The sequence below is a fragment of the Stegostoma tigrinum genome, chromosome 2 (genome assembly GCF_030684315.1).
Source record: "Stegostoma tigrinum isolate sSteTig4 chromosome 2, sSteTig4.hap1, whole genome shotgun sequence".
Classification (NCBI taxonomy): Eukaryota; Metazoa; Chordata; class Chondrichthyes; order Orectolobiformes; family Stegostomatidae; genus Stegostoma; species Stegostoma tigrinum.
The window spans coordinates 75,589,105-75,602,154 of NC_081355.1; the positions used below are offsets into that span (position 1 = coordinate 75,589,105).

At 40.1% G+C, this 13,050-nt stretch overlaps 1 protein-coding gene across 2 annotated transcripts in view; it reads right to left on the reverse strand.

The window, feature by feature from the left end:
- LOC125465745 (rap guanine nucleotide exchange factor 5) overlaps nucleotides 1-13,050 on the reverse strand; it is a 171,305-nt gene that overhangs the window by 106,071 nt on the left and 52,184 nt on the right. The window contains exon 9 of one of the 2 annotated variants that reach the window (XM_048559525.2): nucleotides 6,821-6,970. The exons of the other annotated variant lie outside the window; for it this stretch is intronic. Within the exon in view, the coding sequence (XP_048415482.1) occupies nucleotides 6,821-6,970 (150 nt within the window). The remainder of the gene's footprint in view (nucleotides 1-6,820; nucleotides 6,971-13,050) is intronic. 2 annotated transcript variants of the gene reach the window in all.

Sequence of the window (13,050 nt, forward strand, 5' to 3'; positions counted from 1 at the left end):
TTTGGACAGAAGAGGCTGAGGGGAAATCTAATTGAAGTGTACAAATATATGTGCAGCTTACAAAAACAAGATCGCTGGGGAAGCTCAGCAGGTCTGGCAGCATCTGTGAAGGAAAAAAAGTTAACTTCTCAGGTCCAGTAACCCTCCAATTCTTTTGGTTTTTACATATGCGGTTTTGTCTGTTTCAATTGACCGCTCTGTACCAGGTGATATGGATTTAGGGTAAAATGAAGGAGGCTCTGAAGGAAAACAAATCTTTCAGCCATAGGGTGGTAGGCACTTGGATTTCATTGTCTGAAGGAATAGAAGATGTACAACCATCTGAACAATTGGAAAAGTGCTAAAACTTGGAAGGCTATGGATCAGAAGAGCCAGAATGTAGGATTAGGCTGGATGGCTTCTTGTCAGTTAGTGTGGTCAATAATGGGCCGAATGGACTCCCTGTGTGCTATAAATTTCTAAGATGTGCACAAATGAAAAATAATCATTCAGGCAAGCTTATCGAGGGCAATGGATTTATTTTGATGCTGCTCCAAAGGGCTTTTCTGAAGAAGGGAGAATATTTCTAATAAATTTAACCCAACACTTTTACAGTTACATCTCATCTCTGCTAAAGGCCCTGTGTTTGTCTTTATTGATAGTCAGATAATTGTATGTCATATATATATACACACATGAAAGTCGATATGGTTTACTAAATTCATATGATTCAGCCAGAAATCTGTTTGCCTTACCACCACGTTTTGGAGACTAATCATTTTCCATTTATGGGGTTAAGTTGATAGGAGGTTAGCATCTTCTCCTTTACTGCCTCTATAAATGTGAGACTCCGCATTGTTTAGGCACCAGTAAAACAGGTGCGCATGATTTTAATGCCAAACAAAAATGAGTCAGATTCAAAACAGCCCTAACAGCACCTCCTCCACTTCCTTATAAATACAGGTACACAAGCCCTTCTGCAGCCTGTACAATATTGGCCCACGAATTGGTTTTTTCATGTGGTTTTCATAGTTGTAGGATACACTCAAGATGTGCGTGCTTGCCCCTGAAAGTCATCGATGACTGATGTCAGACAGACTATTTATTATATTTTTGTGCTTGTGCACCAATATTTTCATTGTTACTGAACGTAATGAGGTGTTCGTAGTTTGCACTTAAAAACATGATTTAAGTGTAGGAGTGAATGCTTTGCGCATAATAATTGTTTATCCTGCGGTTGAGGGTAAGACCCATTTTGATTGACTTGGCCCATTTTAGATTAACTAGTATAAATAATCACTTCTTCCACTCAAACACACTGTACCCAGATAAATTTTGGTCCCAACATGTCTACCGCCATAAGCACCTTTATAAGTACAGATAAATTTTGGTAATTCCTGATAGCTGGTTGTACTTTTTTTTAAACCATGTAACTTTCTCATGAAAACAGCAAATGTGAAGTATTTTTCCTATATTATGTAATTTGTAATAGTTGAACTGCATGTGTTGAAGTGAAGACATTAGTTAAAACAGGGTAGATCAAGTGAAAGTTTATACACATCAACTAAGAGCAAACCCCAGTAACAAACTGATCAAGAACAAACTATGCTCCATGCACCTTGGAGTCACACTTCAGTATAGGCTCAAGTCCCACAGAGGCCTGAAACAGTTACAGAAAAGACCAAGACCAGGAAACACATGATCCAGCAGCAAGCATAAGCCAGGATTGAGTGCACACAGTAATTGTACTGCCAGCCTGACTTTATGGGCCATGCCACAGAATACTGCTCCCACGTTCGGGCAGAAGCAATTACACAAAATAGCTGGCCATTGTTCTCAACCTATCGATGTGAATAATCAAGTGGTAACATTAGAATCAGCTGCTGTACGATGGCTGACGGTACAGTCTCATATTGTGCTTCCTGGTGTGTGGCAAAGGCAAAAACACAATTTGACTGCATTGAAGTAATCTTAGATCTTCTTTTCCATGAAGATCTGAACAGCTTATCAAATATGCAAATCAAAACATACTGGATGCAGCTTTTGACAGAAAGGAAAACAACACGACCTCAGGGCTGACACCAGTTTTGCCAAAGACCTGGTGACAAACCAGACAACTGAGCCTCCCTGACACTGGGGTCTACACTCAACAGGACCAAACTCTCCAGGCAAAGACTCCCTCCATAACTGAAATTTCATGTTGGCTCAGCATGTGATCATGATCACCTAGATTAAACTGTTCAGATCAGTGAGATTAAAAAAATCACCATTTTCATCTTTATTTGAAAAACTGATTATTTTCTGGGAGCAATCAGCTGTTCAGGTCAAGCATTTCTGATGAATAATTGCCACTAAAGTCTCTTAATAAAATGTTGCCTTTTCAATCCTCTCAAGGAGAACAAGATTTGCATTATCAGCTTATGATGCAGTGAATAAGTCAGCCCTCATTTTCACTTCGCAATTTTTGATACAGAGAATGACAGTATCTTAAGTCAAAAAAGAAACCAACCTTTGCACAAAAAAGATCCATTTTCTTTCCTATGTAACAGAATCATGGAATAATTACAGTACAGAAGCGGCCATTCAGCCCAATGGGTGAAGTCTTGTCCACCTTCCCTACCCCATCGCAAGTTTGGTGGTGCGAGGTATTTTGTTGAGCAGGAAGGTGGCTCATGGAGACCTTGTCACCTTCCCTTACACATTCTGATTAACTCCCTGGCACAAAGATCTGGGGTAGGCCTTGTTACCATCACTGCCAATCGAGACCCTTTAGTGCACAATCAATGGCCACTTAAGGGCCTAATGCTGGCACAATGGTATTTATGTAGAAGTGGATGGGGTGGGAGAATGGGGAGAATGACAGGCAAACCATGGTTGTGATGGAGATTTTCCTGTGTTTCAAAGCCTCTCTATGACTCATAATGCATTCTTCTTGTTTCCTGAAAACTTTTTGTTAGATCAGAGTCATGTAACTCTTCAATTGCCTGATACTTTAAGTGTGCTTGGCTAATGATTTTGCAGGATCTCTGCTGCTGGAATGCACAAGCTTTTTCTAATGACCTCTTCGTGCTAATTTTACAGCATTGCCTCATGAAGTATTTGCATGCAGTGACACATGATAAAAGCTGTAACACAGCTTTAAAATTACTGCCCTTTCAGCTTAAATTACTACACTGTTTAATCTTTCTGTTTTTCAGTCGAGAGTTTTTGCTTTAATTCACACCATGGCTGATGATTTTTTAGCTCACTGACTCAACTGTAACTTTTTGTGTCATTCTCTGAGGTATTCATCTGTGTTGAGTGTTGTTATGAGGGTTGTGGGATTTTTGTTTTTAGCAATTAGCAGGCATTCTTTTTAAGTCTTCTGGTTCATGTTTGCTTTCCTGTCTTTTCTTGAGAGCAGGTGTCAAAATGAATACTGTTCATCTGTCTTCACCAAGGAAGAAGATGCTGTGTCAGCCATAGAGAAACAGGACTTAAATTACTCACTCGATAATTACAGATGATAATAAAGAGTTACTGTATAGGTGCACTGTTCTTAAAAAAGGCACAGGGATCAGATTAGATACATTAAGGATACTGAGGGAAATGAGAATAGAAATTGCAGCGGTACTGGCAATAATTTTTCAACCTTCATTAGACTGTGGGTGGGGCCAGAGAGGAATGGAGAACTGCAAAAGTTACATCCTTGTTGAAAAAAAAAGCCATAAAAATAAGTCTGCCAACTGCATGCCAATCATTATAACTTCAGTGACAAGGGAACTGCTAGAAATAATAATTTGGGATAAATTTACGAGCCAAAGGGCCAAATCCAGGTTAATTAATAAGGCCATAGGACATAGGAGCAGAAATTAGGCCATTCAACTTATCGAGTCTGCTGTGCCATTCAATCATGGCTGATAAGTTCCTCAACCCCATTCTCTCACTTTCTCCCTGTAACCCTTGATCGCCTTGATAATCAAGAACCTAGCTGTCTCAGTCTTAAATGTACATAGATTCACCACTCTCTGGCTGAAGAAGTTTCTCCTTATCTCTGTTCCAAAGGGTCTTCCCTTTACTTTAAGGCTGTGCCTAGTCTCTCCTACCAATTGAAGCATCTTCCCAACATCCATTGTGTCCAGGCCATTTAGTATTCTGTAAGTTTCAATTAGATCCCTCGTTATCCTTCTGAATGACAATGAGTCTAGTCCCAGAGTCTTCAAACATTCCTCATAAATTAAGTTATTTAGGACAGCCAGCATGAGGTTTGCTGAGTCAATGTTGAGAATTCCCGGGGGAGCTCCCTCCCAATTGTATACCACTGTGCTGCCACCTCTGCTTCTGTTGGGACAGGACATACCCAGGAATGGTGGTGGTAGTGTCTGGGACATGAGTAAGTCTGTCACAGTCTGTGGCTTTACAATTCTGTGAGATTGCACTGCCAATTTTGACACAGGCCTTCCAATAGGGACGGCAAGATCAACAGGGCTGTTTCTGCTGTTCTTGTTTTCAGTGCCTTGGTCAATGTCAGGTAGCTCATCTGATTTTTTTTTTAAAAAGTAACAAGCAATACAATTGAATGGCTTGTTAGGCCATTTCAGTGGGCATTACAGAGTCAACTGCTATGGGTCTGGAGCCACATGTAAGCCAGACTGGGTGAGGATGCAGATTTCCTCCTCTAAAAGGACGTTAATGAATTGAACAGGTTTTCTGACAACTGACAATAATTTAATGGATATCATGAGAGTTTTAATTCCAGGTTTTTTATTAAATTCAAGTTCAGTCAACTGCTGGGATGTGATTCAAACCCAGGATCCTCAAACATTATCTAGGTCTGTGGATTATTAGTCCATGAATAATACCACAATGACACCACCTCCCTCATACAGCCGAGGTGTTCGTGAATTTTCTTTCATTGTAACAAGTAATGTGATAACATATATGGAACTCAACGCTGCATGTAACATATAGTGGTACAATTGTGTGGTTTAAAAGGTTGTTATGTTTTGGGATTGTGGGTGGATTTTAATCCCCTTCCTAATGTGGCAACAATAACAGTGAACAAGATAACTAATTAGGGAGAATGCAAAAAAAAAATTCTCAACTTCAAAGCAAACTTGCTCAATTTTCCCCTCAAACCTTAAATAGTGAGTTCAGAATCGTGCCGTCAAGTGGCAACTAACTGATGTGCGTCTCATTAAAATCCAACTCAGCCTATTAACATCACAGATGAAATTCAATGCTGAGAGTTATGACATTAGTACAATGAACATAGGCAGACAGTACAAAGGGTATTTTCTAATGTTTGTACAGGAGCAGAGCGACCTGGGTGTATACGTACACAGGTATTTAAAGGTGGCAGATCGGATAAAGATGACTGTTAATAAAACATACAGTATTCTAGACTTCATAACTAAAATATTAAAACTTATGGAACACTGGTTAGACATCAGCTGCAGTACTATATACTGTTGTGGGCTCCACGATAAAGGAGCTATGTATGAATGCATTGAAGAGACTGCATAAGATGTTGCAAGAATGGTTCCACTTCAGTTTTAAGTAGATTGGAGAAGTTGGGACTGTTTTCCTTAGCGAGGAGAAGGCAGAAGAAAGATTTGATAGAAGTTTTCAAAATCATAAAAAGGTCTGGACAGAGTAATAGATGAAAATTATTCTCGCTCAAAAATGAAGCAAGAACCAAAGGGCACAATTTTAAAGTTTTTCACCAAAGAATAATCAAAAAGTAGGAAAAAACATTTTCATACAGAAAGTAGTTGGGGTATAGAATGCACTGCCTGATGTTATCGTGGTGAATGGTTCATTTGAAACATTCAAAAGAGCAAGCTTCTATTTAGAAAATCATACAATGTTCAGGGGAAGAAGCAGGAGTTTGTCACTAAAATAAATGCTCAGAGAGCCAGGTGCAGACATGATGGACTGAATGGCCATGTTCTGCTCTGTAGCAAAGCGGGGATTCTGTGAATCTATTCCTACAGAGATGCATGGAATTATTATTGATTTCATACTTGAACCAATAAAACAATATTAAGTGAGGTGTGTGCCCCAGAATTTAGCTTTAGTGTAGTCCACATTGAAATGCAATGCTTTGGCTTCAGACATAATCAGAACGGTTCTGATAACTGATGTTTTCTGTTCTGAAAGAGTCAGGAATGACTAAATAAGGTGAGAAATGTAAGAGATGAGCAATAATTGGTGATTGCATCTTCAGTAGAGCTCAGGTTATCATAGTAGAAGTGAAAGTGTATAAACAAAAGTAAATACTTATTTACAAGGATGCTTCACCTGTGTCCTCTATGTGCCCTCAGTTTGTTTACTTCTTCTCCCTTCCACTATGTCAAGGTACAGGTCTGATTTCCGCATTTGAGGTGGGCAGAGCCTACTGTGTGGTTAGATCTGTTGATTTGGAAGATTTGAGTAGCCTTGTGCCTTCTGAGGACACTCGAGATACGTCCTGCCCCTTGACTCTCTCTGTCTGTGATCCCAAAGCAATCAGCAGGACAAGCCAAGGAGATGACTCTGTATCTGGGCAGCAGAACGTCAGCAGGCGTTTCCCTCCAGACTCAAAGTCTCCTCACAAAAGGGTAAGTGTTTTGGGAAAAAAAAAGACTTGAGAACTGCATTTAATGTTTAGTGATTTTCAATTGCTGTCTGAGAGTAAAAACAAAAAAGGGATATTGTCTCTTTAATACAGACTGCATAATGAATTTCAGAGTGAAACAGAGACTACAGTAAAGCCCAATATAACCCAACAAAACTGTACTGTGTTTCAGTTGACAAGCTGAACATAGATAATATCCATGCCATATGCAGCTTTAAAAATGAAAATTTAATAAGGGCTCACCTTTGAAATCCAGCTGACATTCTCTTGGATTATTGGCTGAATATGACAATTATCTTCAGTTAGAATGATATGTGCTGCAGGTGAGTGTTTCTGGACTAAGCCAATGCCATCAAAATCATCTTCCTCTTTTAACCCGCATACTACTCCATCCTGGATCGGCAAGGGAAGAGCAAATAGATATCTTAACCCACAATCCCAAGGCATGTAGCCAGTGCTCAATTACACCGTCAGGAATGCAGCTTTAGATCACCAGAAAATATGTCAGCACTATCCATTCAGAGCATTTTGGTCATCTCTGAATATTCGTAGTACTGTCACTCAGATACTAATTTTTTAAAACAGAAACATTGTCAATCAAATCTTGTCCAGGAGACAAATTTACAACCTAACAGTGTAGTCTGATGCTTGGCTTATTTGGCTTATTTTTGTCGTTGGATCCTTTTCCTGTAAATTATACAAGGACACTACATCACTCAAAACTCCTGGGAAAAGTTGACCAAGTAGCATTTAATGAGAGGGAAATGAACTAAATGTTTTCAAAGTAATTAATTGCTGTAAATGTATGCCATTTGTCCAGGCAAGTGGTCTGTGAAATATTTACTCTTACACAATTCATTTTTCTGCTTCTTACTCTGCTATTTGGAGGAAAGTAACAGTATCCATGGGAGTCAGTTATCATCAAAGTTGTTTCTTGGCATTCATCCAGTCCTACATTTAAAATAGCAGTGTCACAGCTCTGAGACTGATTCACAAAGTCGTCAGAAGACAATGTGAAAGTGAGACCCTGAAACATGATAGGATTTTGAAAACGTTGTAATTATCGCTCACATCACCGCACCATAGCCCACCATAGCAGACAGGAGCCTGCACCATAACCCATTTTGCAGCACAGCCTTCATTGTATTGAGACAGTAGGATAAGGTCACAGAGTTCAGGGTTAAAGCTTGAGAGTTAAACTCGAACAGATGTCTCAAGCATCACAGGTGATGATGGATTCTGCCAATAGAAAGCAGAGATGATTCAGAGGCAGACCCAGGAAAAGATCTTCAGGACTCAGAGGTCTGGGGTTCAAAAGCAATGCTGCTATCCGGACATTTCAGGCATCCAGGTGTAATATGGACATAAGTGTTAAGTATTTTCTGGTGCATCATATTGTCTCTCCTTCATCTGTCATTTGCAAAGCTTGGAAGTGTTGTAGTGACAGGAATGAGGGTAGATCTCATTGACCATGAGATCCCTGATTGGGGCTGTTTACCTGGGCCAATCAGGGAGCCCTGGTTGACAGCTATAAATAGGAGATTCAGAGACTCTCCTTATTACAGGGACTGGCTCTGAGCTAGCTGGTCAGAGCCCACATATTGTGCACATGCAAACAAAGGGAGACTTGGTGATGAGATACTAGCCTCTGTGCAGCTATTTCAGTTGGGAACATCAGTTCTGCTAGTAATCATCACATTGTTAAGCAGGGTAGTACTGTGGTATTTATGAGCTTACTATTAATCTGGACCTGGCCATCTCCACCTCACAACCAAACCTTCCCAAACACATCCATCAGTTTTACCTCAGAAGTGAATTAATATTTCAATTTGTGACTAAACTGACAAAATCATTCAGTGTTTGAGAGTTATGTTTCATTAATTTCATACTCCCAAACACCCCAATTCATTAATTTAGTTACAATACTTAAGGGTAGAATTTCTCCAATATTCTCCTATTATAACTTCTGTAGAAGATCAGACAAATCCCTGTGGAAGTTGCAACCATTGTGCTTTTAACCAGACCACGTCAAATGTTCCTTAATTTATTACACTTCCAGATGTGAAACCCCAAACTGTTAAGCTCCCAGATGAAAAATGGTGAACTTGTTTCTTTCTTTATTCACCCACTGCTTTGGTTGATAGAAACAAGATTAAATTGGAAAGGATCCCTTCCTGTAGGAATACCTTTCTTCCGGATCCAAATGAACTGATAGTTTAAAAGGAGCTTATTTAATCAGGCTTTCTGGAATTAACAGAGATAACACACTGGGGAGCTGGAGGAACACAGCAGGCTAGGCAGCATCAGAGCAGCAGGAAATCTGACGTTTTGGGTTGGGACCCTTCTTCAGAAATTAGCAGCTAGTTGAATGTTATAGCCATTGCAGTGGAGGTTACTGGGAGCTTTGGAGTTTATAGTCAAACAGTCGATTTCATGACCCTTCCTTTTGCAGATTGGTTGAGATTTGGTAAATCTGATTCCTCTCAACAGTGATTGAAATCCAGAACTCTGAGTGAGACACAGTCCTTTGCTATCCTGTTTCCCCTTTGTCTGTGTGCTAGCTAGCTGATTTCTAGCAATCAGAGTTCAGGAGGGCCTTTACCTGCGACACAGGGGTGATAAAGGGATAGTTCTTTGGCTGTGACCTTCACAGCATTCTAACACTTGAGCCCAGGCTAATATTTGCAAGAACAATTTCTCCCATTCAGTTGAGTCAAAATTGCTTTTTTTTGTAAACCCTTGTCCTGTGTATTCTTTAAAGAAAAATACACAAAGATATTGGAATTACAAGCTAAAACTGTCAGTATTTTGGCGTTCATGGTCATGACATTAGTTTTTCAACATTTCCATTTACTCCAGAATCAGATAGTGGAGGAAAGAATATTTTAGATATTCTTAGGAGCTACCTCTCACAGTTAATCAGCAGATCTCAGCTGTCAGTTAAAAATGCAGTAAGTCAAAACCCACATGACGACTGACCGCTATCCCGGAAGGACAAAGGCAGAATCAACAGTCAGCTCCAAATGAATGTCATGTACTTTAATGAGCAGTACTATCAATATCTCGCCTGCCTGATCTTTGCCAAGATATGAAGATAGGAAGGGAGGAAAAGAATACATGACATAAATAAAACTGAAAATCCTCCAATGCATTAAATTCAAGGAGACATTTTAGCTACAAGCACAACCTGATTCATCGAGCTCTGTTGTTATTAGGCTGATCATGAGACAGAAAGGATTGAATAATGAACATCAATGTTTACATAAGAACCCACTTAAGCACCGTAAATAAAATAAGCAGTAAAATTCACAATTGGAGGCAAAATCCTAACTAATCCTTTAAATGGATCATTCCAAATACAACTCATATTATTAGGGATATGAAAGTAGGTGATTAATGGAATTGAACAGTCGCTTTTAAACTAGAGGACTGGCTACAGCTCGATTCACAAAGTTGTGGTAGACATGACATTTCCTCTCCACATCTGTCATTCTGACTGCTTTGGTAGAGGACTGTGGGAAGGGATGTTTCTATGCTAACTCTGTACACATCGTCTTCTTTACAAATAACAGGAACACATGCTAGGAAAAGAACCATGTTGCAAATCCCATCTTTTCTAACTGATAAGGGTATTTGGAATCAACTTTAAGTATGGAGCAGAAATTCGATTTTGTCCTACCTCTTTCACAGAAGTCATGAATGACAATTCTGGGGGCCAATGACTTGCACAAAGGGATAGTTTATTAACTGTGACCTTCACGTCATTCGAACACTTGACCCCATATTTACAAGATTTACAAGAACATTCTGTCCTGTTCAGCTGAGTCGAAAACCCCAGCAAGTTGGCTGAGTAGGCATAATGATGGCCCCCAGGACTTAAAGTTAGACTTTACAAGGTTTAGAGGCTATACCAAGTATGAAAACTTCATGCATTTTGGAGTCGGGAACGGAACAAACTGACAGAGTGAATGGTGCAGAGATAATGGGAACTGCAGATGCTGGAGAATCCGAGATAACGAAGTGTGGAGCTGGATGAACACAGCAGGCCAAGCAGCATCTTAGGAGCAGAAAAGCTGATGTTTCAGGTCTAGACCCATCATCAGAAAAGGGTTCTGCAGGCAGGTGCTGAGGAAGGTGATGTGGCTGTGGTACCTGGTTTGCTTCAGGACATGATCAAGCAGTTTCAAGGCAGAAGAGATTACATGAGAGTTGCAGTGGGAGAGAGGTTTGTCCGGAGGGAGGAGGGTAACTTCTTCAGGTTGGGCATCCCTGGAAGAGGCTTCACAGTGAGGTTAAAATTGTAATCAGAGATAACGGGAATTGCAGATGCTGGAGAATCCAAGATAACAAAGTGTGGAGCTGGATGAACACAGCAAGCCAAGCAGCATCTTAGGAGCACAAAAGCTGACATTTCGGGTGTCGACCCTTCATCAGAAAAGGCTTTTCTGATGTTTCAAGGTGCCAAATAGTAAAGAACAGTTCAGAAGGGCAAGATATTCACATCTTAGTAATTGCCTAGGGATCTTGCACGTATCTGTTAGTGACTACAACAGCTACACCTTTTGAAATGGCACTCCTCGTAGTTTACAAAAATCCCCTTGCAGATCATTGAAGTGCCATAATTTCCACAAGTGTGCATTCAACAATGTTGTGCACCTTGAAAAACAATCAGAGTGACAAACATCAGTAACAATCAATCATTCTGATAGGCATCATCAGTAACAGAATTGCCATAATTGCCCACTCTGGCAAACAAGCCGTTAGTTAGCTGTCTAACATATTGCTTGCCTACCAATTGTGAGATTCTGCAAATGTCTGCAGCAAAGCCCTCAAAGGAGCTGATGACAAAGAAGCTGAGGTTGAGAACCACTGGTAAAGTATGTCCACCATTTGGAAGCAGGCCTTGTACCAGCAGACTGCAAGAAACAAAACGAGAACAAGACCCTGAGTGTCATGAGGCGCCAGAATTCCAACAAAGAAGGGAAGCTCATGCTTTAATTCATAGGTTGAGGGTGTCATGAGGCGCCAGAATTCCAACAAAGAAGGGAAGCTCATGCTTTAATTCATAGGTTGAGGGTGTGGCCTCTTGCACGCTGAAACCCTGTCTTTTTTGACCTGCTGGTTGGTGAGGAGCATGCTGTTGTTGCTTTTGTGCTGATATTGATCATCTTGGTCCTCATCTGAAGTCCAAAGTAAAACAGTGCAACTGGCACCCAGACTGATCTGATAGAACTGCAATGTGGAAATCAGAAGACATAACCTTTGACCTGTCAGTTTCCTCAGTAAAAAATTAAACAATGTCTTTTACACACACAGGCAATATATCACTTACGGAGTTTCAATTCTTGGTGACATTTTTTCCTGTTATATCTTCAGCCCACAGCCATAGACAAAAGGGGAAAGGGGCTGCATTTAAATGATTATTCATTTTCCCTTCTCAAGTTTGATAATTTGCTGTCCGGCCATTCTTCTCAGAAAGTCAGAGAATGAGGCAGATAACAGTTCTGTAGAAGAATTGTACTCAAAATGTTTCACTCTCCACAGATGCTGCCAGGCCTACTGAGTTTCTCCAGTATTTTGTTTCTTTCAGATTTCCAGCACCTGCAGTATTTTGTTTCCATTAGAGAAATTAGTTATTTTGATGCCACAGTGATGCAGTGAAATGCCATTCATTACTATATTGGAGTTAAGAGACTGTGATAATGGACTAGTGGGAAAATTCTACAGCTTCCAGGCTAATTCCAGTCATGGGACTATAGCAGCAATTTTAAGAGTCTGGCAGAGTTGATCGTTTGTCTTTTTCTAAAATAAAGGGATTTAAATCTGAGAATCAAGACAGAATATATATTTACCAACACAAAATTATATTACCTCATGCCCTCTGGCCATTACACTGTTTATTTGCTGCTAATGTATTTTTGCCCTGGCTTCACTGGCATGTTCCAGGAAGCACAGGAAACACGTTGGTCCAAAAGCTGCATTAATTACCCTGCAGTTGAAATGAAATATTCAAGTTTGAAATCACCACATATTTATAACCTGCCTCTCCTGAAGGGGTTGTTGCGACAGTTCCATGCAGAAATTGGCAGCTTGCAGCTACCTTCCTAGCACATTGTTGATTTCCCTAGAAGTAGTAGTTTTCAACTACTATCACTCGCTCCAAAATCCATGCATTTCAGCCCTTCAGTATGTAAATAAGCTGCCTACTGCCTATTTTTAATTCTATCACAGAAACAGAGAAACTGGATAGTGATGGATCAGGACCGATCCACAGCTGCTATATTCAGACAATCACACGTACTTATTTAAATGAAATTTAATGAAAACCACCTACAGAACTGGGAGGAGCAAGCAATTTGTATTGTTTTAATCCTCCCCATGCAACTCATATTCCTCTATTCCCTGCCTTTTCTTATATCTGTAAAATACCTCTTAAATGTTGCTGTTGAATCTGTCTCCACCATCTCCTCTGG